The 27,813-nt window shown below is 40.9% G+C and overlaps 1 protein-coding gene across 1 annotated transcript; it reads right to left on the bottom strand.

Annotated features, from left to right (window-relative positions):
* YWHAZ (tyrosine 3-monooxygenase/tryptophan 5-monooxygenase activation protein zeta) lies at positions 1 to 27,529 on the bottom strand. The gene is made up of 6 exons (XM_052787300.1): positions 27,381 to 27,529; positions 24,529 to 24,832; positions 8,441 to 8,564; positions 4,515 to 4,678; positions 4,327 to 4,422; positions 1 to 1,061 (listed from the first exon to the last, which is right to left on the bottom strand). Exons 2-6 carry the CDS (start codon positions 24,820 to 24,822, stop codon positions 1,002 to 1,004), a joined length of 738 nt encoding a protein of 245 aa, XP_052643260.1. The 5' UTR covers positions 24,823 to 24,832; positions 27,381 to 27,529; the 3' UTR covers positions 1 to 1,001.
* Between the last annotated feature and the right edge of the window lie 284 nt (positions 27,530 to 27,813).

Consider the following 27,813-nt stretch of genomic DNA (forward strand, 5'->3'; position numbering starts at 1 on the left):
TAGTTGAAAAGTCCATTCATAAAACTTTTATTCCACTTACATCAACTTAATACACATGTTCTGAACAGTTATGCTTGGATTGTTCATGAAAATTTCATAAGACATTAAACAAAGCTAGCCATCATCTCAAGTTATTTCCCTGTTAACTATTTTTACAGCACATGCATGTTAGGCAAGTATCAAAAAAAAAAAAATCACAAAAGCAAAAAACCTAAAAAAGTTAAATACATGGGTTTTTGTTTTACTGCTGTGCTCGATATACAGTGTCATTATGGATATCAAGCAATTCATTTTTTACTGCATCTTTACTTGTACGTTTGTTCTTAGGTTGCTTAAACCATTTAAATACAAATAAAATGTGTAGCAAAAATAATGAAAGCAACAGCAGGTAACTTTACAAATAATGGAATGTGAACCGTTTCTCTGTCCTTCTCTAGAGAAAGTTGACTGGGTTATCAAACTGTCTTAAGGAACACTTCAGCTGCAATCAAAGATGTACACTTGATTGGTATATTCCACAGATTTCACATGTTGACTTGACATGCAATATCTATGGGACATCAGTTTATTCACAGCCATGCGTGCTCCAGCTTGAATATTCATGCTAACTACACCTGTGGCTGCAACTGATTATCCCTTTTTTCCATCGTGACAGACCAATATGCAAGCAGTCATCTTTGCTTGACATAGAAAGCTGTTTTAACACTGGCCTTGTGGGAAGCCACAATGTACCAAAAGTACTATGCCAAACATGTAAAACTTGTATAAAAATTTCACAACCCTATATTGGCCACCTCAGATGAAAACAGATAAATTCCCCAAATGTTAACTGGCTCTATTCCCCTAATATTAAACAAAACCACATGGGAAATATAGAAATCCAAATAGAAGTAACATAAACCTGTCAAATCGTAAACAAAAACTATTTCTGGGACAGCATGGATGACAAATGGTCTACTGTGTAAATTTCAGAATGAGGCAGACGGAAGTTGGAAGGCTGGTTAATTCTCCCCTCCTTCTCCTGCTTCGGCTTCATCTCCTTGGGTATCCGATGTCCACAACTGGTTGGGAAAGAAAACAGAGTAAAAGGTGTAAGATATTAACATTTATGACTAATAATTCATACAGAATTATTAGAAAGAAAGCCTACTTCTTAAATAATAATTTTGTAAGAGGTCCTACTAAGCACCATGGAAAAAAAAAGCGCACATTAACACGAATATTTTTCTTGGCTATTACAAAATGGAAATCTAGTCCTAGGTGACCTGACCCTATGCTGCGTTTAATGAGGAAGTTCATGAATAGTCAAAACCAAAGACTCATATCCACAAGGCTCACTAAAATACGATTACAAGCAGGCAGGAATCAGACCTACAAAAGAAGATACGACAATCAGGAACTAATACTTGGTTTCCTGTGGATTTGTACCTCCTCCTCAAGCGAGCTTCACGCATCTTTCCGAAGGAAGAGTTTCAGTAAAGGTCTCTCTCCACAACCAATATTATAGTGAATGCTACCTTTTCTCCAGAATGGGCATCTGAAGGTTTTTTTTTTTGTTTGTTTGTTTTTTTTAAAAAAACAAAAACATTTCACCAAAATCTCTATCCCTTGGCTCTATTCAGTCAATCATGCCCTGATTTGCAACTTTTGGAACACAGAGCTTCCAAACTTGGAGGGCATGGCAAGGATGGAAGAAAATCAGGCTAAAGATGCAGCATGCACAAAATCTTATTTTCAGCTCCATAAAATCATACTAAGGAGCCATATATCAAGATTAAGTACCAACTGAGGAAACTAAGCATCAGTTCCAGAGCAACACCCAGGACAAAGAAATTATTTTGTGAACGAAGTATTTCGCCACGCTGGCTGATTCCAAACTATTACCAGCCCAGTATGATTTGTAATCTCTCACTTTATGGAGTTATAGCAGCGTTAACCGAATCCTTCACGCTCTATAGCGTAAGGTAGTAAAACCTAAGAACAACTAATTCTCTACCTACAGTGTTATACCACTAAGGTCTCACAAGATACTTTAAAAAAAAAAAAAAAAAATCCATCATCAGAAACATTTTATCCTTTCCAGGAGTACAAGACAATAGAGAAACCTGCGCAAGAACAGTAGCCTTGTTCTTGCTCTGAATACACAATATCTGCACTAAATGTTCCTTGCTGAAGGCATTAAGCAACAAGTTAGTTTACCGAAGACAATTATTATACTACTACATTAGTCTCAATTTCAGTGCTATTCTTATAAGGAACAGTTAGTAAGAACAGTTTTATCAGAATTTTATCAGAGGCTTCTATCCTAAATCCTCACCTCTAGAATATCTACAGATATGTACATATACATACCTTTTAATGTAATGAATAAAGGGCCTGACTGCTGTGAAAGGAGGATTACCAAATGAGAGCACAGTTTAATGAATTTGCTGGGGAAAAAAACCTTAGGGGGAAGCGATGCTTTTTTTTTTTTTTAATCAAAGAAAACAAAACAGTTTCATAACAGAGCAAAGAAGGAATTATCTAGCAATCCCAGTAAAACAGATTTTGACTGGATATGTTAATCAACCCTCTGAACACTTCTCTGCCTTCAGTCCCTGCTGAGAATGAACACAGACTCTTCTTCAGCCATATAAGACTCAATGTAAAAAGAGCCAACAACCTACTGCTCCTGCACGTAGCTGATCAACATGCTGAATCACTGTCAAAAGCCTACCTCACAGACTGTAACAGACTTGCATAACTAGCAAAACAGACCTTTTTCATGTTTATGAAATTCATTGCAGTCTTTCCCAGTCACATATACATCAAAAGTTATTTTCTACCTCAAGACCTTGTGGACAAACATGGAATCAATACACCTGTACAGGTCATGCCAAGCATTTAAGGCAAGACATTATCATTCATTCAAGAGTATGGAAACCTGCAGCTGTCCACAGCTTTCTCCCTTATAACGGAAAGCTCATATCAATCAGCAGGCCTACTACCGTTAACTCACACACTATGGTAGCTCAGTCCAAGTTTTGTTCTTGTATGAAACAATTTGCTTTCCAACTGCTATGATAAACTTGACATTATTTTTACTGGGAAGCTAGCAATTAAAGTCAGCTTCTATTCTCTATTTCAATACCACTCATTCAGAGGGCAGCTCTTGAGCAATCTCACTCAAGGGGACAGTACACACAGACATTGAGAGCGATGCCAACCCTGTATCTGTCTCCATTACAGAGGTTGAGAAATCTCTTCCATTTGTTTCGTAAGCAACAGCTGGAACAATCACAAGTAGTTTTTTCAGTAGTGTTAAGTTGCCATTCTAGTGGAAAAGGTTCCAAGGAACAGGGAAATAAAGTGTTAGAAATAAAAGCAGAAGATACAGCAACTCCAATTTTATGCAGCTGTACAGCTTTACTTCTAGTTATGTTAAAAGAAGTCCAGCTATTTTGTAAAGGTCTCTGATATCAGATGCACAGAACGTGAACAAGGAGTACAGCCGGCAACAAGAGGCGCTTCTTATTTTTTCAGTCCTTTCTTGCAGCTCTTCCCCACCACAAAGACCAGGGAGTGAACTATGCCATTAATTACACTATAGTATGTTTGCTTACATTTACTGTTTCATTTGCTTTTGATGTTTATCTTTGCCAGTTTTAAAGTTCAAAGAAGGTTAAAAAAACCCCACACACAAGATAAAGATTTTGATTACTCTGACAGAACAACACAATCTTGATCCATAACTTATACCACAGACAGCTGAGTCCAAGGAAAAAAAGAATTAAGACTGTTGTTTTACGACTGCCATGGAAATAGCTTGGCTAGCACCGATTCAAATTTCAGTTTTACCAAAATTAAAACCAAACAAAAAAAACCCCAAACAACAGGTCCTTAAATGGACTTGTTAGCTTTGTTTGTGGTTTTCATGTAGGATCTATTCGTTGCACACACAAGCACACAGAATAAGCTATATGAAATTTGACATAAGTTTTGAAGAGGCAACTGCGACTGTATTCTCAAATGCTGATTAACAAAACATAATAGCTTTGCTAGTCACAGTCCAAAACTACATCGCTTAAACATGCTAAATTCCTTGAATAAAAAAACCTGAAAAATTTGGTCAATTTGTCACCTGTCAGAAAACCATGTTAATTAGCATGCAGACAAAAAAAAGACTAGGCAGGAGAAAAAGATGTAGCTTAGAAACATGATGTACCGTAAACTCATCTGTAAGTAAATGACAGACAGGGCTCCACAGCTAAGAATGAACAGGACAACTCTGAGTGCCACAAAGACCAATCCTGTTATCAACAATATGCAAACTTTAACGATACTCACTGTCAAGTTGTCTCTCAGTAACTGCATTATTAGCGTGCTGTCTTTGTATGACTCTTCACTTAATGTATCAAGTTCAGCAATTGCTTCATCAAAAGCCTAGTGTTATAAAAACAAACAACTCCATTGGCTATGCAACAAAAGGTTATGCAAATAATTTACATGGAATTTTCCCCCCCCCCTAGACTTACCGTTTTTGCAAGGGAACAGGCTTTCTCCGGGGAATTGAGAATCTCATAATAAAACACGGAGAAATTCAGAGCCAGACCTAATCTGATAGGATGTGTTGGCTGCATCTCCTTTTTACTGATTTCAAAAGCTTCTTGATATGCTTGTTGTGATTGCTCCACTATCCCTTTGGGGAAAAAACAAACACACAAAAACCACAAGTAAGTAATTCACATACTGTATTCAGACGTACAATCGGGACTGTGTTCACGCTTGCATGAACAAAGTATGTTAAGAGTGAAAGCCTGTGAATGAGCACTTTACCTAACAAGTCACCATTTCATGAAGATTTTGCTTAATTACATTTTTAAATTATTAAAAAAACAGGAAGTTGTCATTGACCAAATCACAGGTTTGAGACTCTCCCTGTCACACTGTGACTACTTGTATTTACAAAGGTTTGCAGTAGTTTTGTAGCACTTAAGGAATATAAAACCCACCACCTATATGAAAAGGTACAAAATTGAAGACACAGGTTTGAAATAGTACCCCAGCTTCAATGTCTTTAAACATTGCCAAGCATTACAGATCTACATTTTAGTCACAGAAAACACTGATGACCTTTGCCTACCATGCTGAACCCTTTCAGTACCAGTCATCTGTGAATTTCCATTCAAATTGCTTCGCAAAGATAGCATGGCATACCTCAACCCAAATTAAATATATATTTTTAAAAGCTTCCAACATAGTTCCATTTCCAATGCAGATATGGAAAGCATTTTTACCAAACTTAAAAGTTCTAGTACCTATAAACTTTGAAGTAAGGGAGAAAAATTAACAATTGGGCTCTTCTTTTAGAGATTAATCTTTTGCCATTCTCTTAATTGGATCAATTGTACAAGTTATAAATGCTTGGAGGAAAAAAACCCTACTGTATTGTGTATACTAAGACTGAAGAGCTCAACAGTTTCCATTCTCACTGAACGCACTTGAACTTATGAGCAGGCTATGCCTGCACAAGTCAGAGATCATGGCCCAACACAGCCCACAAGCTGGACTATGCCCTTGATGACTGCAGGAGGCAAGAGACAGCTAGACACTGAGCACAAAGGGACCATTGTTCCTGCACTCTCCAAGACTGTTAATAGCATCTGAGAAAAAGGTGGGCAGGAAGTCATTCAATTCAGATGCAAAAGCACTCCAATCCTAACATTTCTGGATCTCACCAGAAATGCATCCAGCATGATCTCTGCAAGAGCCGCCAGTCACATGTATTAAAAAATAAAGGAATTTTAGGCTAAGGACTCAAAAATACATCAGTATTTAAGTCAGAAGTACTCAAAGTCTGAGAATAACTGAATACCAATATTCAGGATGTCTATGCAATCTCTATTTGTTCACCTTTATGTATTCACAAAAACTAAAGCATCATATTGTCCTCTTCAACACGGAAGAGGGAGGACACTCACTATGCAATTATTCAACACTTTGTCCTCTCTACACTCACCAGTGATGATGGAGTGCTTCAGAAAAATCAGACAACTGCTGTAACACCTTGAAAGCGATGAGAAATTGGTACATGATAGTTGAGAAGAACCAGGTTTACTCTAAGTTAAATTTAGAAATAGCGAGAAGTGTTTTACTCTTCTCATAATGGAAAAGCCTTAGAAAATGGCACTGTTTATGAAAAGCAAAACAAGCAGCATGAAAACCAACTAACTTTAGGGAATGAAGCTGAGCATTTTATTATCATTTTTAACATAAATAACTTTAAAAAAAAAAAAGCATATTTTTTCTCCTTATTTGAGAAAACACAGTTACCTTTTGAGCAGTGATTCAGGGAACTTAGTGCAAAGTTTGATGTATTCTATTAATTTTTAAATCAGTCACCCAGTATAAAAGAGTTGCAAGATTTTTAACCTTGAATTCTTTAGAAAGTATTGTACAGTTCCAAAGTTCAAGGCTAAAATAGTAGGATGAGGTACCTGCTTGACATTCCTGTCTGCTAGATTGCCGTAAGAAAACCCCAGTCGATAAAATAAACGATCTGGTTTATGAAGATAAAAACCCAGTTCCTAGAGTTGGGAGCTTTATGCTGTTGCTGTATTTACTGCAAAAGGCTGGAAGACTACTGCCCAACTAAATGGCCATTATTTCCTAAACAGTAATTATCAACTGCTCTTTTTCAAGGTCACAGACAGCATACAGGAAAAGCCTGTGAGATGAAATGCTTAGGGAGGGGAAAAAAAACCCCCCACCAAACAAAAAAACAAACCAAACAAATCTTAAGTTTAGGAGCCATAGCAACTATGAGCTAGATGGGCTTTCAAAAAATTTTCTTCACCTGGAAACTCACTAAAAACTGCTCAGCCAGAAGACTGGGTTAAATAAAAATGAACTTCAAAACCACATTAAACAAAGATTTTCACAATCTAATTTTAGAGCCTGCAACTTAATCCTCAACAGAAAAAGAAACTTTGGGACTCAAAATATTGCACCTTCTATGCATGTGAATAGAGATTACTAAAAGGAAAATATAATCACTCTCTGTACAGTAACAGATCTAAAGTACTGGTTACAAATGCAATTCTGCAGTCACCAAGACTGGTTCAGTTTGCATGCAGTAAGCATCAGAAGTCAAATCAAGGCCTATTATACTAAGTCTTAGTATCTTTATGCAACTCCCTGTTATCCAGCATACCAGGGAAACTGGGCTACCCTATGTAATGTGGATATAACACATATGCCACAAAGCTAAAGCAGACACATCTATCTCCTATTGTAAGTCTGTTTCACCTCAATCTAGTTTCAGGGAAGTCGCGCAGACATTTTTCTGTATCATACTGGGAGAGCTTATTAACTTGAGGGCAGCACAAGGCCACAGGGGCACCACACATTCAGCAGCACTGCAAGGAACCTAGCAAGCCCTACAAAAGGGCAGAGTGCTACTGAGCATCAGCCACACAGCTGAACAGTTTTCGAATAATCCCCGAGGGTCCCAAGTCCATGCATTCAGATTGTCTGCATGCTCCCAAGCATCCCATATTTCTCTAGACTGAGTGCAGGCTAAACTGAGTCTGCAAGAAAACAGCTCAGGGCTAGCAGAAGTTACCAGATTGGGCTCTGTGCAGAAGTGCACTGCTCTTCAGGGCACCTGCCACCAGTCCTAAATGGGCTCCAGGAAAGGGCTTAGCACTGTTTGCAATGAGCTGTATCTAAACATAATGTATTGTTCTGAATTGAAGGTGACTCTGCATGGAGTCAGCATGTTGTTAGGGTGTCTCTTCAACTACAGCAGGTAAGCCACCTAATGTATTAAAGTGCCTTATATTAACTTTTCTAACTAAAGTTAGGTGAAGGCAACTTACCTGCAATTATGACAATCTGCTTATATGAACACACAAGAAACTTGAGGAAACAAACAACATTTGGACATTAAACTACCATGGTTATGGAAGAAATTTTCCTAACAGTAAGATTAGTTTTATTAATCCTTTTCTTCTCCAGGTGGTTTCTAGTCTCTTTGCTCACTGAACCTATGCATACTTTTTGTATTCTGCAGAAATGCAGGAGAAACAGCATGAATAAGACTTCATAAAGCTACAAGACTTTGTTACTCTACAAAGAGGGAAAAAACCAACACTCAGCCAGGCAGAAGATGATAAACCTGTACTTCAGTGATAAACCAGATGCACGCATGCATAAGTTGGAGCTGATTTCAAGATTTCATGACTGAACATCTGTTCCCTGCTTCAAACAGCAGAGGTACATGGGAACTTTCATAACTCATTTGAAAGCCAATGATCTATGATTTTTCTTCAGAAAACAGGAAGCCTATTACTAAAGAAATTTACATCCAGATCAGAATTATTCTAAAATTAGTCGTGGCAACACCCCACCAAAAGCAATCTAATTTGACAGTATTTAGCCACAAGCTGACATACAATACCTTTCTTGTCATCTCCAGCAGCAACCTCAGCCAAGTAACGGTAGTAGTCTCCTTTCATTTTCAAATAGAAAACTTTACTTTCTGCTTGTGAAGCATTAGGGATCAAGAACTTCTCCAACAGAGACTAAAACAGAAACAAAGAACATATTGTTTTGAACATACATACTTTTACAGTGCGCTAAACCAACAATTCAATTATATTACAATCTATTTCAAAGTCAAGACAGCTTTACTTTTTTGACTATTATCTTCACATCCTACATAGCATATTCAGCTAAGGAGAAAGTGTTCTGGATCACAATTCTAGGTATAAAAAGGAATGCTGCATGCTGTGACTTCGATGGGGAGAAGGCAGCTGTGTTAATTTAGCAGATGAGTCTTGTATGACCAAAGGAAGGGTTTCTATAAGCCATTATACAGTACCCTGACAAAAATAAAGGTAATCGAAAGAGTCCAGGCAGAGGGTATACAACGGAAGAAAGTCTGCATCCGCAGAAGATAATAAAAGGATCTGAAGTATCAGCTGCCAAATCAGGCAATAAGCAAGCCTCATTAATCTAGTTGCCATTAACTGGAATGCTGTACTGGCACCGCCAGCAAGAAACTGCAAGGTGAACCTGGATTCTTACATTTCCAGACAGCTGACAATCTGACAGTCAGCTCTGTAGCACTGAAAAGGATCCTCTATTTGACTACATGCTGCCCTAGCAGGTGTTTCCTATATCTTCCAAAGCAAAGGTAGCTCTCTGGAGTCACTCCACCAAATCCTCCCTGTGCGTTCCCAGTTAAGACCAGGTTTTTCTAGATCATTCTAACTGCTTATTAAATTAACATAGCAAGTTCCCAGCTGAGGCAGTCATGTAATTTAGCAAAAGTTCTATTATGATGAAAAGAAAAGGAAAAAAGAAAATCACTAGCTCCAACACATTTAGTCAAATTAAGGTACAAGCTTGTCAAACTTCCTGATATTGAGTGCTTAAAGTCAGACTTTGAAAGAAAAGCCAGTTATTTAAAAGCCAGAAAAAGTACAGAAGTGCTCTTGAAGACTCAAAATTAAATCAGAAGCTGTTACATATACTTGCTAAGGCTACGTAGCAAACAATTTTTTAAAAGAGGTTTTAGTAAGAATTTTTGGGTGTCTTTTTTGCCCCTGTAAATTAGATGACTGACATTTCAGTTTTGTTCCACTGTTTTTAGCTCATATTTCCAATGACACCACAGAAATGGACAACCTAATTCAGTTCCAACCCACAGAATGATGGCTGCTTTACAGTAGTTTCCTCTAGACAGCACCCTGCAGGTTAAATGAATATCTTACACGACATATTCCTGGGATAGCCATACCGTGAATATAGTAGGCTGTAATCACCATACTGCGACACAGGCACCTGTGATACCTACTCTGCTTAACAGGCCAACTGACAAAGCTACAGAAAACTGTAATTCACAGAAAGAGCAAGAAGAGTAAACAAGTTTGGTTTTGCTGGTTTTTAATTAAAGTACTGCTAATTCATTTATATAAATCATGACTGTTTATCCTGGTAGACTCAAACTTGTGTGAAACCCCTCAAAACAAAGTGACCTATTATGGCAGCTCTCTCTTATTTGTATCTCAGCAGATAGGGTAATGAAGAAGTCCGGCTGACAGAAACCGAAGTCGGACAAGGTTCAGCTATGTTTATGCTCCAGTGAGATAAAAACCTGTTAGTGGACTTTCTTTATTGGTTTCAACATAATGGAAGGTATTTATTCAACCACCTTTAATATTAGATATTTCCAGTATTGTGGGGGTTGGTATAAAATATTCATTTTATAACCATGCAGGGAGACATCAAAAAATACTGCCTATCCTTGCTTCCCATCTGAATGACAGCAGAGACAATCCTTTGGCAACAACTGGAACACAACACAAGCAAGTTGGCGGCAGAAGTATTTTTATGGAGCCAGTCAAACGGCCTGCTGAGCTGCCTCATGCCAAGGGCACCCTTCTGGAGGGCATACCACTATGCAAGGAGAAGGGTTCAGAGCCACCTCTGCCCATGTGGCTGGAATGAAGCAGAAGGCCATAAGGTATATGGGTCACGCACTTCAGCTCTCTGTAACTACTTACGCGCTCTGTTCTCACCATTGGAGAACGTCAAGATTCACAGCTATGACATTTTTCATGAGTGCCAAGAAACTCCGACTTCAGTGACAACTGAAGGTTACCAGCTACTGAGAATAAGGCTCCTTATTAGTTTTTCTCTGTAGGACTGCAATTAAGTCAGGTGTGTCAGTCTGCACCTATGCTTCTGGCACCATGGGGAGTTGCCCTCCTTCTGTACCCTCCATTAATTGGTCAGACCAAAATATTTTCAGTGATTCTAGAAGCAGAAATTATTCATCATCTGTATAGAAGGTTGTTTGATTAAAAAGTACATGTCTGCTTACTCCCATAGCAGCAACCAAACTTCCAGGCTTAAACTTCACTTAGGTCACAAATGAGGTAAAGTTGTTTGCAAACACATAACTGAATGGGTGAATTGCACCAGCAGACAGAGAAGAGGAAAGATTACCAATTGAGAAAGTCTTCCTAATCAGATACATACTAACAGGGCAACAGCAGCTCGGACAGTGCATAAACCTTGTATTGAAAAAGTTTCAAACCCATGTTGAATTTAAAGAGTGATGAACTAAGAAAATCCCTTTGAACAGCTATTCATAGAATACAGCCTTTGCAAAAAGGCTCCGATTCCAAGACTGCACTGGTAGCTTGCTCATATCTGGATGAAAGACTCTATTCTACACAAACAACACGTAGGACTGGTAGGCCACATATCTTTGGGAGAATTTTATTAATGCCAAATACTTCATAAACAGCAACAACAAAACCTGAAAGCAGATTAACATTTAAAAGCTAGCATGTGAAACTACTGAAAGGACATCTCTCCCCTATTATTTATCTAGTACTATATATTCAGTTTCTCCTGTTTGTACTAGTCTTTTTATTTCACGATTATTTTTTTTTTTACTGGCATGAGTAAACACAGAACACTCCTTTAAAGTTAGCCTGAAGATTCAGAGTACGCTGATTTATCCTAGAAAGTGGCTGTGAAAGCCACAATCTGCATGGAGGTGGTGTGGCTACAGAAATCCATACAGATTTCAATTACAGAAGATAACATAAAAAGTTAGGTATAACCAATCTAACACTTTGTTATCTGCTAACACATCTGCTTATGGGGAATACTGTTTATCTTTTTTTTTTTTTTAAACAGCTTTAACTGCAAGGCTTCTCTGGAGGATAGAATTTTTTTCCACAGGGAGGAATATCTTGATATTTAAGTCCTATTGAGGGGTTCTGTTTGTCCAAAGCAGAAGAAACAGGAACAAGAACTGTTTCAATAGCACCACCAATATATGCCTACCTTCTCTCTCCTTTACCAGCTGATATGACAATGTTTATCAGTATAGAGCTGATCACCGTATGGGCCACTGAAGTGCTAACAGCTAGTCCAAGACTAGGCCAATTAGCTGTTCTGTAATTACTAAGTTTGTTAGGTGATCCGCATCACTGCAATGCATACAACATCCTGACAACTGAAGTCCATACAGCACAGGTATATTATAGCTACATGGTAAGTAGCTAAGCCTTCATTCTCATTCATGACATTCCTGCTATCGTGTGAAATTCCCATCCAGTTTTGATATATGCTACAACTCCATGGGCAATTAATAACAGTGCCTCAATCAGAATATGGTAGAAACAGCTTTTTAAACAAAACCAAAACACCACTCCCTGCCCCCCAAACCCCATAACTGCTCAGCTGTAATTGTCAGAGGTTTTAATTTGACAGCAAGAATCTAACTGCCGTGAAACAAACCACAGCATTGTAGCCAGTTAGGCAGATGCAGCAGCATCTTAGAGCACTTTTCAGCCCAAACCTGTAACAGCTTGTACAAGTGCTTCTAATACTTTTCATAGCAAAGTCATACACAGTCTTTCCAGAAAGACTTAATGGAAAATTAAGTTTAAAAAAAAAAAAAAAAAAGAAACAAACATGCATGTACTAAATTTGAATATCAACTCTTACTAATATGCTGGCTGTTAAAAGATCAGGCTTCAACACTTCATGTCTGCAATTGTGATTACGACTAAGTTAACAGCTTTCTGGTACTCCAGACTGGGAGAGACAGCACATTCGAACTCAGGAGATGTCAGCTATGCTCACACATACCATAGATAAGAAATCTCATGAATTTGGTACATTCCCCCACCCCCAGCAAGTATGCACTAGAGAATAGTCTTTGTCTCCAAAGACATAACAGAGGCTGCATGCACACAACTTTATTATTCTACTGGTGAACTTCAATCCTGGCTTATTTTAAACACTGAACTGGAAAGAGATTCGCTTTCTTTTTTCTTACACATGTTCTTTTGCCAGAGCAGGACACGGTCAACAGATGACAACATCAAGCACATTGCGTTTTGAGCCCATTTTGATGAAGGCCCTATGGACTTGTTCCTGTGGTTTTGCAAGACAAAGTCTGAAAGGTAAGAGTTATCAGACTCAGTCAGGGGTGTGAAGGAAGCATAACAAGTAGTAATCCTGTGTAACAAAAAAACCTAACACCCAACCCTTTACAAAGTCTGCCTGCTTCTTACTGCAAGTAGACATGCTTCAGTTTGTCAAGTCGTGGTAAGAACTTTAGTTGAAGACAGGAAGCCAACCCATAAAGACTTGAACAGTCCTTTCCTGACACTTGAAGCCTAAAACTACCCTTCTTTTAAAAGCATTTGCTTACATCTTCGGCAAATGACTTGTGTGGGCCAGAAGACTATTCCCAAATTCATCATAAGAGCATTAAAATCAATGCCTCAGTTCTGTGTTGTTGCTTATAGTTCTGTGCATATTTCCCTTTATTAAAGGCTTGGTCTCAGTACATGTTATTGCCTGGGAACTTTAGATAATTGTTAATGCACATGAGGATTGCATCAACAGCTCAATTTTCTATTTAAGATATTTCCCTCCTGACAAACAGGAGAATAAGAATAAAATCACCAGTTTCTAGAAAAATATAGTTGTAAATGAGGAGGTAATATACAGTTAAAGTACTGAGAACAAGAAACTTTGTTTTTAAATACCAAAAATTAATTATTAAGATACATTGTTGAGTAAAAGCTCTAGAACTATTGGAGAAACAAAAAGATACTGCTCTCGCACAAAGGAACCAAGCTGCAGAATGGCAAAAATCCAAAAGGATACACTGATAAACATTAGGTAATTTAAACAGTATCAGCTTTGCTCAGAGCTAACAAGACAGGGCTTTTGTTTTCTTGCAGTATCAAAAGACACCTGACGTAGTTATGACTTTATTTCTTGTTTTGAAGATAAATTACACAGGAGTATTAGCTGAACTTTAATTCACATGTCATCCATCTGTGGTATATGGCAGAGGGATGAAGAAGACATGGAAGAACTCTTTGTTTTTTAAATTCATGGAAGACGTGAAACAGTGTATCTTTTCTTAAGCTCAGCCTGAAACCTATTTCGCACTAACTGACAATGGCCCACTATTTTCATGATGCAAGCAGCATGCCACTATCTTTTTCCGTGACGTTATAAGAACACAGAAAGGATTGTACTGGCTGACAGGACTCTTCTGTCTACTAACCTACCTGCAACACTGCCCAAAAGAGGATGCCATTAGAAAAATACATAAAGAAAGCAAGAAAACGTCATGCTTCCCTTGGCCTCCATCAATGCCTAAGGATTTCCTGAGCCAGACGTGGTTTCTCTGAATGTAGTAACCTTCAACAGGCTTCTTGTCCACATTCCACACATTGTGCAAACTCCCCTTACACCAACATAACTTTAATACCCACAATACACTATGGAGAAGAAGCTGCAGATACCTGACTAACTGGACATGAGAAAGCATTACTTTCGTCATAAATCTACTCAGTTTCATTAAAAAAAAAAAAAAAAAAGTTTCATTTATAAAAGCACCGGTGCTCAAGTTCGCATTTCTTTTAGAAGACTACCAGATAACTTCAGATTATTTGAAGAGTTTCAGTACCATTTCCAAACAGGAATCAAAAGCCACTGCTGCACTTTCACACCATCCAGGTACCTATTTACTTTGTTCCCTACAAAGGAAGAAGGTGAGCAGGGGAGGAGGGAAAGAAAAATAAGAAAGATGTGATGGATATTAAGAAAAGGGGCATCCAGCTGAAGCACTGCGTTAGAACAAGCAATAAAATTACCACCTATTGAATCTTAAGATTCAGCTTTCCAGATACATCAAGATACACTTACCACCTGCAACCCCAGAGAGTACCAAGCTCCTCTTGTGTCCCAATGCTGCTAAGGCAACAACCCTTCCTCTGTAGCAGGAGACACAAAACTATCCAGGCTACCGTTACAATGTTGACTTGCTATATTCTGACTACCTGCGCAGCTGCTCATGAGTATTTGGAAGAATTACACATATAAAGTATCAGGTGTACTTAGGCAGACATTGAAAATACTGATTCAGATCAGTAGTTTTGGTATGCACTTTGTGGGAAGGGCTACATGTACCTGGTTTCAAGTGGAAACCACTAACTAACCAGCACAGCAACTGTAGCACACTTCTGTTTAGCTATTCCTTTACAAACTTATATTTTGATAACAAAGTTACTAAAGTAGGCCACCTGTGTCAGTCAAGTTCAAGACACCTATCATTTCCACAAAAAGGTAGCGAGTGATTTGCCATGCATGTGTTTTCTGCCTCAGCACCACAGTTAGGAAAGTTACTTGGGCTATAAAACAACACATGCAATTAGCTCCGCTGCACAGATTGGCACAGACGCTACAAAGGGTTTAACCAAACCATTTGTGGCCAGTAGAAATTTTATTTACAAATGTCTACTTGAATTGTTGAAGGAAAATGACAAATATTTGTATCTTTAAGAGGAATATTTTTAGACAATCTCTTCCCAAACTCAGGCTGTTTTGAGACAGGCTCATTATGCTGCTTCTGATTACAGTTCTACCCAGAGCTCAGGATAAGGACTCTGCAACTGCTGCCTCATGGGTGACCTCCAACCCTCTTGGGGTAAAACCAAAAGGACTGTTCTGCTGTCAGCCTTCTACTCCAGCCAAAAGCAAAGCTTCTTTTTTTAAAGTTAGCTACAGATTTCTATCTACTCATTTGCTCACTAGAACAGGAATACAAGAAAATCTGTCAAATACTAGTGGCTGCTGTGGCATTGGAGATTATCTCTGGTAAAACATCTGCTGAAACAGAGGAAATGAGGCCTGAGTAATAAGATAGTAACTGAAAAAAGAACTAAAGGACTAATGGAGAAAAGGGAATCCTGTATAACAGGAAGAATGGCAAGAAGTTTTAGCTTATGCAAAAAAATACTACTAAAACAATCTAAATGTGTTTCTTTACAAAAGAGAACAAAAGCAGTATCACATATGGGCAGGTGGAGAAAAAAAAAAATGGAAGTAGGACACCCTGAAAAATCATCTTCATGCTGACACGTATCCTGGGGGATAGAACCAAGTCAGTAAGAAGTAGGTGTATGCACTAAAACACCTACAGGGTGCTTAGAGGAAAGATATGGCATGTACGGATGGACACACCACTGGTCTGCATAAAAAGAAAAGGATGGGAACTAAGGCAATGAGGAGCAGCATCTCAGTTCACACTTTTACAGTCATACACATAGCTCTCCTTGCAGATCTACCCTCCCCAACTTAGACTATCATGCCCTTTACTAGCTTGTTCCTTCTACCACTTTCCTTTCCAATTAGTATTTATGGCAAGGGAAGCAAATGCACTTAATATCAGCATATACTCCTTGAGATTATTCAAAAGACTTTTAAAGTTTTTCATGCCAGTCATTACAGGTTTTTACCAAAGTATGCTTAACACATGACAGTGAAGGAACCAAATTCTGAAGCATAGGCAAAACCACCTCTCAGTTTAGTAACCAGCTCTGAGAAAACTCACGAAAGGCAGCAGCTGGCAAGACACTTAATAGAAAAATAGTTAGGATTAAAGTATTTAATTTGTTGAGGCATTGCTATAGACATTAATACACAAAACAGTCTCCACTGAGGATCAAAGCCAATATGCAATTTTTTACCTGTTTTGGGGTTTTTTTTGCATCACCTCATTAATTTATTTCTTGAATATTGGGGACTTGCAACAAAAGAATGGTGCCAAATGCATCAATCATTATTCTCTGAAGAAACAGAACAACTTCTGAGAAACTTGAGATAATACAAAATGGAAGCCAACTGAGTTGGATGTGAATTTCTGCTAAACAGGTAGGTCTAAGCTATAGCTATTGTGGCTGTACTCCAAACCTGAACATGTTCTAGCTGTCTTAAGACTCTACAGTTTTGGTCTCTAAAGAAATGCTATTAAACACCCCCATGAACATGATGTAACACTTTTTATCCTTGATAAGAAACAGAAGTAGGAACCATTTATCTTTAGCAGCTTGCACCATGAGCAGATCTGAAACTTTCTGAAGCAGACTATTTATCCATTAGGAGTTCATTATAGCATACACTGTTAATAAAAGCATTTCATTAGCAAAAATGCCATTTTAGCGATGTAAGCCTACTCTGCACTAGGAAAATCTGATCAGCTAGAGATCAGATTCCCATTGTTAGATATTTTGTTACCTGCATAATCACAAAGGGTAACAATATCCAGAAAAAAAATCCCACCAATCCACAACTGCTCTCCACCTCATTTGAGCTGCACTAAATCTGATTAAAAAAAAAAAAAAGAATTTACTGTTCATCTCAGCAGCAGCATGTCTTATTATTAATTCTCATTAGAAGAGGCATTACCAATCTTCTGTCAGATTTCAAGTAAAATAGGCAACTACACAAGAGCTGACATTAAGTAAAAAACAAGTTTAAGAAATAATCGCAATCTTAATGCTCTTCAATCAACTTTAATAGCACAAGCTTTCTCAAACTATTTCAAAATGGCAGTCAACTACTGCCTGAATGGACAACCAACTTCAGGTTCAGAGCCAGGAGTTGCTGTGTCTGCCTACAGTAAAGAACAAGTAAAGTATTTTGAGAACCTGCTTCACAAACATGTACTTCTGTCAAGTGCATAGTAACAAGACAGAAGTTTCCAGATAAAACCAGAGATCGTGTGGCATCTGTTTATACAGAGATAATGCACTAACTCTGCTCATATTCTAAATTTTCTATTTCTACCACTTAACAGCTTTCACAGGAACAGTAAAAGCTGGTATCTTAATGCAACGTTTCTACTCTCAGCCTTCTAAGTAACCAACCAGTGAAACAAACACACTTAGCAGCTTCACAAAATTACAAGTACACGCAATGAAGTTCTTGCTTCAACAGCATGGAAGGAGGAGAGTACCTGTCACAGCTGACTAAACTGATCAACTTACTTTATTTTGCTGCTTAGAACTGCATTATCAGCAGTAAGTGCATAAAGTACTTGAACACTGAAGATTGCTGTCAAATAAAGCAAGCTGTTACTTGGGATGCTTTTGAACAGTATAAGCATTAATGCCAAGTGAAATTAATGCAGCAGACTATTGGTTATAGTAAAGATTTGTTCTACTTCCAATAAATGCAAGAGGATATAGATACATGTATATGAGTATACACACATGTGAATAGCTAATATAAGTATCAGAGGTAACTGCATGTTTAAATATTTTTTTGCATTTATGCAGAGCACCGTAGCTGATTTTATGATAAATGGGTGCATTAAACACACGTATCAACATTATAGATGCACTTCTTGCTAAGATTAATAAGTACTAGCTCACCTTTGCTCCTGCAGCCCAACCACCAGTAAATTACTTATATATGCTGGAATCTAAAATCCTTTCAAACACGAGCTGAAGTTTCATGCATTTACAAACAATTACATGAACGATGTAGCATAAATAAAAACCAACATAAGTCATCTCATATTTGAACTGATCCATGAATGATGTTTTAATTCTCCAAGATTCAACAGTTTTTCAACTGATTTGCTTTAAAAAAAAAATAAAGGAAATTGCTCTAGTTTAGGCAGTGCTTTCACTGCAGGAAAAAAAGAAAAAAACCCAAACAAACTAAAAACACAACAGCCAAAAAAAAGAAAAAAAAAAAACCCTGAAGGGGTGTAGCTAGAACTAGAGAAGTGATTAAAGGATTAACAAAGTGAAATCATGAGGTTGATGCAAATTGCCTCAGCCTTCTACCTTCAATATATGTGAGCAATAATACCAGCCAAACCCTAACTGAAAAAGCTAGGCTTGGAGAGTTAATCAAAAGCTTAAATTATAACCATCCTGGGAAGTTAGTAAACCCTGGCTACATTTTGCTCTGTGATACATAAAAGCTCATTCAGAGAAGCATTTGTGAACCAGAGGTACTCACATATTTTCACATATGCCACTAGCACATTACCAATTACCATCTTTTAATATAAATTTTAACAACTTGAGATGACAACTTGAGTTCTATGTCAAGGTTTGGGCTCCACAGTACAAGAGAGACACAGATATACTGAAATGAGTCCAGCGGAGGCCACCGGCATGACTACAGGGCTGGAGCACATGATGTACAAGGCAAGGCTGAGAGAGCCGGGTTTCTTCAGCCTGAAGAAGAAAAGACTAGCAGATCTTACTGCTGTGTACAACTGCCTAGAGAAGATGGAGCCAGACTCTTCCTGGAGGTCTACTATGAAATTATGAGAGGCAGCAGAAATGTTGGAAGATGAGAAGTTCTGATTACACACAAGGATTTATTTTTTTTTCTTTTAACCCTAAGTATGACCAAATGACAGGCTGTCCAGAGAGGTTGTGGAATCTCTATCCTTGAAGATATTCAAAATTTGAATGACAAGGCCTTGAGCAATGTGATCTAACTGGATATGTTCTGAGCAGAGTTGAACTAAATGACCCCCCTTCCAACCTAAATTATTCAATCAAAACAAATAAGGACTAAGTTTTCCAAAACAAAGATTTTGGGCACCTAACTCCTAGATTTCAACAAATTAACCACCCCCCTTCTGTGATCGACATTCTGCAAATAGAAGCTTCTACAAACGCCTCCCCTTCTTTTCCAAAAACATCAAATAAAGGACACAGCTCTCAAAGACAGAAACAAAGTGCAGTCAAAAATAAAAAATTAAGCAAGCCTGAAGAAGTCATAGAATTGAAAGTAGCAATTGTCAGTCAGAACACCGAATTTTTTCTTATACAGGTATCTTCATAGCATAGAAGGTTGTATGGTATAATCAGTCACGCAAGCTTATAACCAATCTACTCATCTGCTTGTTAGCACCACTGTAAGTTAGCTGTGCTCTTTGACCATCAGGAGGACACACTGAGCATAAAAGTTGACTTTAAAAAACAAAACAAACAAAAAACCCCCAACCCAAACACCTCACACATGTGCATGTCAAAAAGCATATGGCTTCCTATAGGAGAGAGAACTAAATTTCCTAATCCTGTCATTAAGAATTAGTGCAGAAACCGGTTTTATAGATGTTAACATAGTAACCTATTAGATATTTGCAGGCAACTAGAAAATAGTCCCACAGTAATTTGACTATTATGGCAATAGGCATTAATTCTGTGGTATGTTCTTTAAAAAGCCATTTAGATGCATTCTGTGCGGAATTACATTCCCTTCCCCCAGTGAACTGCAGCCCCATGACAGGTTACTAAACCTTCTCCTACTCCCCCCACCAAACCAACATACATATGAAAGAATCGCAAACCTAAAGTCACTCATTTGAGATTTAACTGCACTGCCTCTTCTCACAATTACTTCTAAAAAGTGAAGCATCCATAACAAGTGCAAAGAAATCTAAATAGTATAACCACACAAGGAGTACCATTTTATGCTTCTGAGCATGAAGTTAGGAAGAAGTAACATGGTGAAGAAAGCAAACAATTCATCTTATTGAGAGGGTCCTGAACAGCACCATTAACCTGCAGCTTTTCTGGTAGGGAGGGAGTGGGGAAAAAGTGCTGTGTAGCACCTATGTGCAACAGTAACTCTAGAACACTGAAGGGCAGCCAAAGTTTCAGGAAGCTCTCTAGAGCTTAAGGGGCACAACCAAAAGGGAAAAGAAACAGTGAAACAGAATGCTTGAGCACTGCAAGCAAAGATATTTACTTAAGGTATGACTGTGGGGGAACTTGGGGGAGGAAGAGACATCACCTAGAAGACTGGGCATGGGGGAAGAACATGGGACCTGTCACTGGTACGCTTTGGAGGACATGCAGGGGACTATTGCTGTGTGTGCCAGCCTAGGGAAGAGAGTGTAACTGTCTAGAAATACATTCATACTAAAGTGAAGATAGCCAGTAGTGTTTTAAATGATTAATTTACATTAGCTCATGTCAGAGACTGCCTGAAAGCTCCTAGTAGTTTAGAGCTCCTGAGAACTTCTAACATGCAAGCAGCATCAGATGTTACCTATTTATTCAAAGACCTCTCCATACATTCTTCTCTGTACTTCAGAATCCTCATTAGCTGAAAAATGCATTTTAGTACAGATTTAATTTGAACCCCTTCAGTTACAGCTCTGTTTCCCATTGACTGCAAAAAGCATTTTGAAGAACACCCACACCTGTTGGATTAATAACAATTTTTATTATGGAATGACAAATAAAATATCATTATACTGGTGTTTTAGACAGACCCTCCCTTCTACTATAGAAAGTGAAACAGGATGTGAAGCACACACTTAGCTAACATGAGGAAAAGTACTTAACAAAAAGCTTAATTTCCTGTATCAATAGGAAATTTCTGAGCCTGGAAATTTTCTATAATACTCAAGTACATTTAAGATGCTCAAGTACGGCAATGTACTTCCTTCCCCCCCACACACTATATTATTCTTGAAGAATTTGGAAATTCAGTCTTTATTGTTACAGTGCAAGGAACTTGTACTCTATGCACAATGTATCACAATTATTTGCAGTTTATCAGCACTACCGTACCAACTCCAAATTAGAGTCAGTTGTGCTACACCTGAATATACTCCAATGGATATCTGACAGAATTGGTGCTGGACCAAGAAATTTTAGGTGTCTCTTCTTTGTACAGCAGCACTCTGAGGCTGCAGCAAACAAGAGGATGAGTTCAGCTCTTTGTAGAGCTGTAGAGGTAGTCCACAGCAGGTTCAAGTGAGGGAAGATTTAGGAAGTGGCAAGAATGTAGATGCTGACTTTTCCTGCTGCAAGGTCAGTGTAAAGGAGAAAAATTAACAGTCAGACCTGACCACATGACTGCTAAAATTTTTATCACCGAGTCTAGTAAGTTACAAAGCAAGAAAAAAGTCCAGCATTAATTGCTCTTACTCACTCCGTAAGTTAGCGGAAGAGCTGGGAACAGAACCCAGGCACAGTTTAGTATACTCTGTGTCTACTGGATTAGAGGAGCTATTTCTTCCAACCCACTAGTAATTTGATTCCAACAAATGAGGGAAGAGAGCGAGAAGCTGCAGAGGAGCCAGCTTTGGCTACATTCTGCTAGTCACAAACACATTCTCTTAATTGGTTTCCTCCCTTCACCACTGAAGTTAGGACACCAGTCCCTTCCACACTCAGCTGTGATGTAACACCCCAGGGTATTAAATATTACTTAAGAGCCTAGCAGGCAATTGAAGACACAACAACAGCTCAAACAGATTCACAGTCTTAATAAAAGATATGAAAGTTTCCGAGCTGCTTTTGTACTGTAATTGATAAGGCTCGTGACTGAAAGCTTCGAGTTTGTTAACACTTCAGGTCTTATTAATGGCACACTTCATACCAACCAAGCTTTGGTAAGCCTTGTTTTTCACTTCTGTGAACAATCATAGACTAGGTTATGCTGTACAAAAATTACAGAGGACTTTCTGAAAAAAACCCCCAACCTAGTTTTAGGTTTGCATGTAGCATCGTGCAGACTCCTGTTCATAAAAAACAACTAAATATGTTACCACAATTCTTTTTTTTCTGTTAAAGCAAAGCGTATGTCAAATAAAGCAATATGGTCAGCCATGCTTCTATGCGAATAAGAATGTATATGAACAGGATATTCCAACAAAGAAAACAAGAATATTTTTTAAATATAAATCTAATTCTTCAATGCAATCAGCAATGCCAAAAGTAGTGCATGTCATTTGAAAGCATTTTTAAAACCCATCCCTTGAATTAAAAAAAAAAAAAAAAAATTGTTTTTTCTTTTTAAACCTAAGTCTAAAAAAGTAGTTTTATTACGCCTAATCACTGTCCAAGGCATTGTTTCTTCTGGACAGTAATTTTTCCTTAATCTATTAAGAAAAATTGGGCCAGCAACACTAAAGATTAGTAAGACATTAGCTTCCTAAAAGTAATAACGTGTCAAAGAATAATGATTTCTTTGGATAATGTATGTATATCTCATTAAACACAAAGAGAGATTCAAGTCCCCTTACGAGATTTGGAAGGTTTAACAAGATTCCCCACCTGTGTTCCCTCCTCCCAGATACTTTAGCTGTTGCAGCAAACTCGAAAGCTGGGGTTTTGTTTTAGTTTTTGTATTTAGCGTGTACAATAAAAGCTAGTTTCAGCTCAATCTGGTTGCCATTATCAGAAAAAAATTGAATTGCAAACACCAAGTTCTTCTAAAAGGAGGTTTCTAAGCCAAATGACTTAATTAAAATGATTTCTTAAACCCAAACGTAGCTTACAAAAGAATTTCAGATCACTCTGAACTGAAAGCATCTAGCCCCGAGGACTTTCCCATTAAAATAAATTAATTGATTTAAAAAAGAAGTAACAAGAAATTAGAACACCAGATTTGGATCCTTATTTCCCTGGCTTAAATAGATGAGCCACCACTTAACACCACAAGAACTAGTAAATCAGTTCTTTCCTATGCGTAAGTTTGACATTTCCATTTTCATAGTGGCAGTTTAAGAGTTATCCTTATGCAAGATAACAAAACATACGAAACTGGGTGTGTTACAATAACCATGGAAGCCAGCCTAAACTGGAAGCCAAGACTCATGAGTTACCCATGCTGACTTTTACACACCCTTGGAGAACCAGTCTTCTAGCAGCAATCACCACCCATGTCATTTAGTTATCTTACACAGCAAGCAAAATTTATGCTACTAATTGATCTTAATTTTCATTTGACATCAGATCTTCAAGCACATACTTAGCTATTTAACACTTCCCTCATATCACATGTCATTCTGTCACCTCCAGGTACATGATCCCTCATCACATATGGGATGACACACCAGCAGGGTCCACACTCCAGTGGACAATTCTATTGCTGACGGTAACATCTACCTCACAAGCGGTCACAGGTCACTGAACATCCATTATAATCGTGTGCTTGCTGAAGCACCACAGGCGTATGCAGTTGAAAAAAACCCTGACAATCTGGAATAAGCATTTGGAAGAGGTTTGGATTTCATAAACCAGACTCCTAACGAAAATATAGGGTTGTTCGCAGGGTACATGCACATTTTAACACAACTACAAGCCACAGAAAATGCCTAACTTGAACACCCTTTTAGTTTGCTACTAAAAATTTTAAGTTTAAGAGGGTATCACAGCATTTCTACTGCCTCTTCCTGCAGACAATTTTCTGCATGGCTGAGTCATAACTAACATTACATCATCTTACCCAGGGAGGGGCACAATTTCCGTAGAGTAAGAACTACCTCTTACAACTAGAGCAGCATATTAAAGTAGCAGAAATCAAAGTGATCTAGGATACAAATACTGCACTGAGGGGGAAGGGTGGAGGAGAAAACCCCACACTAAACCTATATCTAGTTCAGTCTCATAGAAATATGTTGATTTTTCACAACTATTACTTTACATACAATAATGTTTAAACATGTCTCCAAATTCATTAGCATTCATAACTATGATGATTTGTATATAAATAATTGATACATTAGAAGGAAAGAAAAGTCAGACATTTTTTAAACCTTGTCCTTCAGAAATAGCATAGGAGACCACAGCTTTACTGCCAGACTAGAAGTAGTCCCAGAGGGCCCAGCACCATTTACCCCATAACTCTAAGCAAAAACGGATCAACAGTTTCATTATTTCTCACCAGCACATCATTGCAGATGTCTCTTAGCTCAGTCTCAATTTTCTCTCTGTATTCGCGAGCCATCTGCTGTTTTTTCTCAGCGCCTTCCGTCTTTTGTTCAATACTTGAGACGACTCTCCAAGATGACCTACGGGCTCCTACAACATTTTTATAGGCAACAGAGAGAAGATTCCTCTCTTCGTTGGACAACTCAGCTCCTTGCTCAGTCACAGACTTCATGCAACTTGCCATGTCATCATATCTTTCAGCCTGCTCAGCCAGTTTGGCCTTCTGCACCAGCTCATTTTTATCCATGCTGATATTTCTAAAGAGGAAAAATAGTGAGGCATTATTCAGACATTGATCAAGGACAAAGGTGTTTTAACCTCATACGTTCAGACCAACCATTCTCTAAGTAGTTTGGAACTGTAAGAGGTACAACTGAAATCCAGAACACAAGGCATACAAGCACTCAATGCTCAAACACACGAATACGTGGATTGAAGAGTTAAAGTCACTGATTCCTCCTGAGAAACTGTTAACTCTTAAAAGTATGTTATCATTTTCACAAACGCAAACAAAAGCATCCAAAGGTGAACTGAAAGCAAATCATTCCTTTCTTATGCACATCAATGATCCTAGTTCTTTGCCATCACTCTCTCATAAGACTACGTTCAAGCTGCATTATCAACTGCATGCAATTATCAATACAACAAAATTGACAAAAAAAAAATCCAATAGTAAGTTTTTCACAGGAGAAGACCAAATAAAGGCTAGACAAACAGTGCCAACTTTCTGTGCCTTGACAGAATCTTACAGTTACATGCAGAAAGACTTGGCATACGGATCTGCAAATCAAATCCCACGCTGGATATTACAAAGTCAGAATGCACCAAATGCACATTCAAGGTGTACACCCTTCGACAATGTTAACTTCCTTTCCCAAAATGGGATACGCTAGACGTCCTGAGCCAGGTACTGCTGCTCAGCCTGAGAGGCTCTGTTTTCAGAGACAGAAGGAAACTTTACTATTTAAAAATATTACTTCAACATCAGTATTTGAGATAGCATGATCTGGCTGAGATGCTTCATAGCCTGCATCTTATCAGCACTTAAAAAAAAAAAAAATCAAGCTCTGGTGAACAGGGGTTTCAGATTCTTTTGTGGGGTTTTTTTTTGGTACATCAGGAAAGATTACTCCTCCCTCACCCCCCACGCTTTGATGTATCTTGACTTGATCGTTTTTGAGGCCGTGGTAGTGTGCTTTGGGATACACCATCCTTTAAAGTTTGACTAGATTATTAAAGCAAGAACCAATTTTGGTCATGTACGCTTTACATGTTTCTGTATGTTCCATACACAAAAATCCAGCATCTTAGTCTTTAGCCATTAACCGTTTTGTCATTTTGCGCGAAGTTACCGCAAACAATAGCGGCACTATCTTCCCTTTAGGGATAAATTAGAGCAAGTTCTAACATTCCGGTCACCTGAAAGGGAAAGTTTTAGCAGCTCCCACCCCCAGCGCCGGGGCACAAACTCAGCGGCTGTTCCGCAGCGTTTGCAAGCGTGCACTGAAAACTTGACCGCACCGCGGACGGCGGGGTTAAGGAGCCATTTTAAAGAAAGGTTTGGGCTACGGTTATTTACCACCCGGCGCGACCTGGGCGAGCGTGGTTAAAACGTCGGCCCCGACGCCAGTCCACCGCGCTGCCCGCGGGCTGCTACGGCGGCATCCCTCCTCGGCGGCCAGGCCGCCCGTCCTTCCCGGCGGCCGAGGGCGACCGCCCGCAGGCGCGGCCAGGGCTGGGCGCTGGCCCGGGCGCTGCCCGCGGTTCCCCCGCACGCGAGGTGACAGCAGAAAATGGAGCGGCCCGGGGGAGGAGCGGGGCGGCGCGGCCCCCCGGGGCGAGGAGGCACGCTCCCAGCCGCCCCTCCCCGCGCCACGGCCGCCGCATCCGCCCGCCGCGGGGACACCGAGCGCCTCGCCGGCCGCCTTTGTCATGGCGGATGGGCGCCGGAGCCCGGCCCACTTCAGCGCGCGTTAATCCCGCTCACCTCCGCCCAGCGCCGGGGGCGGCGGCGGGGGAGGATGCCGCGTCCCCGCCCCGGCAGCGGCCGGACGAGGGGAAGCCCGCGGGCCCAGCCCCGGGGGACGGGGGGAAGAGGGGGCGGCGGAGGAGGAGCCCCCTCCCGTCCCGGGGGAGCCGCCGCTACCGCCCGGACCCCTCGGCCGGGGCGGGGGAGGAGGACGGGGGGAGGATGGGTGGAGGCGGGGGCGGCCGGGCGGAGGGGAGGGGAGGGAAGCGAGCCCGACCGAGGGGCGGCCGCTGCGGCTCCTCCGCGCCCGGGCAGCGCTCCCGGCGGGAGACCACACCCAGCGGCAGCCGCCCGCGCCCCGCGCGCCGGCCCCCCGCCCCCGCCCGGCGGAGGCGCGCCCCCCCCTTTCCCTTCCCCTCCCCACGCGCCCACGGGCGCGGGGTCGCCCCCGCCCGCCGCGCCACGGGCGGGGCCCTCACCTGTCGCCCCCTCCCCCGCCCCGCCGCCCCCGGCGGCTCTTCCCTTCCCTCCCCTCCCCCCCCCCTCCCGCCTCGCCAGCGGGGAGGGGCAGCCGCGGCCTCACCTGCGCGGCCCCCGCCGCCCTCCGCAGCGGCCCCCGCGGGGAAGGCTGCTCCCGCCGCCCCGCTCCCTCCCCGCGGAGCTGCCCTGCCGCCGCCGTGCGAGGCCGGAGTGGGGATGGGTGGGGAGGGAGGGCTCCGCGCTGCCCGCCGGCCGCCTCGCTCGGCCCCCCGGGGGCGGGGGGGCAGGGGGCAGGGTCCCGGGGCGGCCGCCCGGCGCGGGGGCCGGAGGCGGGGCGGCGCGGCGGGCCCCGTTACCTGTGCGCGGCGGGAGCGCGGCGGCGGGTGTCTCGGGGCGGGCGGCCGGCGCGGACTGTGCCTGTCTCGCGGCTCGCTGCGCTGCAGCCTCTCTCCCAGCGCCACACACGGCGTCTCCGCCAATCACCGCGCCGCAACGCACGGTCAGCGCACCGCCCGTGACGTCAAGCGGGGCCATGGCAACGGCAAAGGCGCGAGCACGAGCCCGCGCCTCCCCCAGCGCGCCACAGGGTGGAGGCCTCGCCAACCGCCGCGGGCGCCGGCGGCGCGCGGGCCGGCGGGGCACGCCTAGAACCGGCGGCCCCGCCCGCGGGAGCGCGCCTCTCCCCCCGCACCCCGCACCCCCCTCCCCGACTGCGGAGCCGAGCGGGGGGGCGGGAGGGGGGTCGGCCGCGCTGTGGGGCTGCCGCAGGGCCGGGCCGGGCCGGGGCGA

Source organism: Harpia harpyja, chromosome 5, assembly GCF_026419915.1.
Source record: "Harpia harpyja isolate bHarHar1 chromosome 5, bHarHar1 primary haplotype, whole genome shotgun sequence".
Lineage (NCBI taxonomy): Eukaryota > Metazoa > Chordata > Aves > Accipitriformes > Accipitridae > Harpia > Harpia harpyja.

Coding starts and splice junctions, on each gene's coding strand:
- YWHAZ (XM_052787300.1), bottom strand. CDS start 24,822: ATGGATAAAAATGAGCTGGTGCAGAAGGCCAAACTGGCTGAGCAGGCT. Junction 8,565..24,528: donor ACATCTGCAATGATGTGCTG/GTGAGAAATAAT, acceptor TTTCTGTTTTAG/TCTCTGTTGGAGAAGTTCTT. Junction 1,062..4,326: donor TACTGAGAGACAACTTGACA/GTGAGTATCGTT, acceptor TTTCCCAACCAG/TTGTGGACATCGGATACCCA.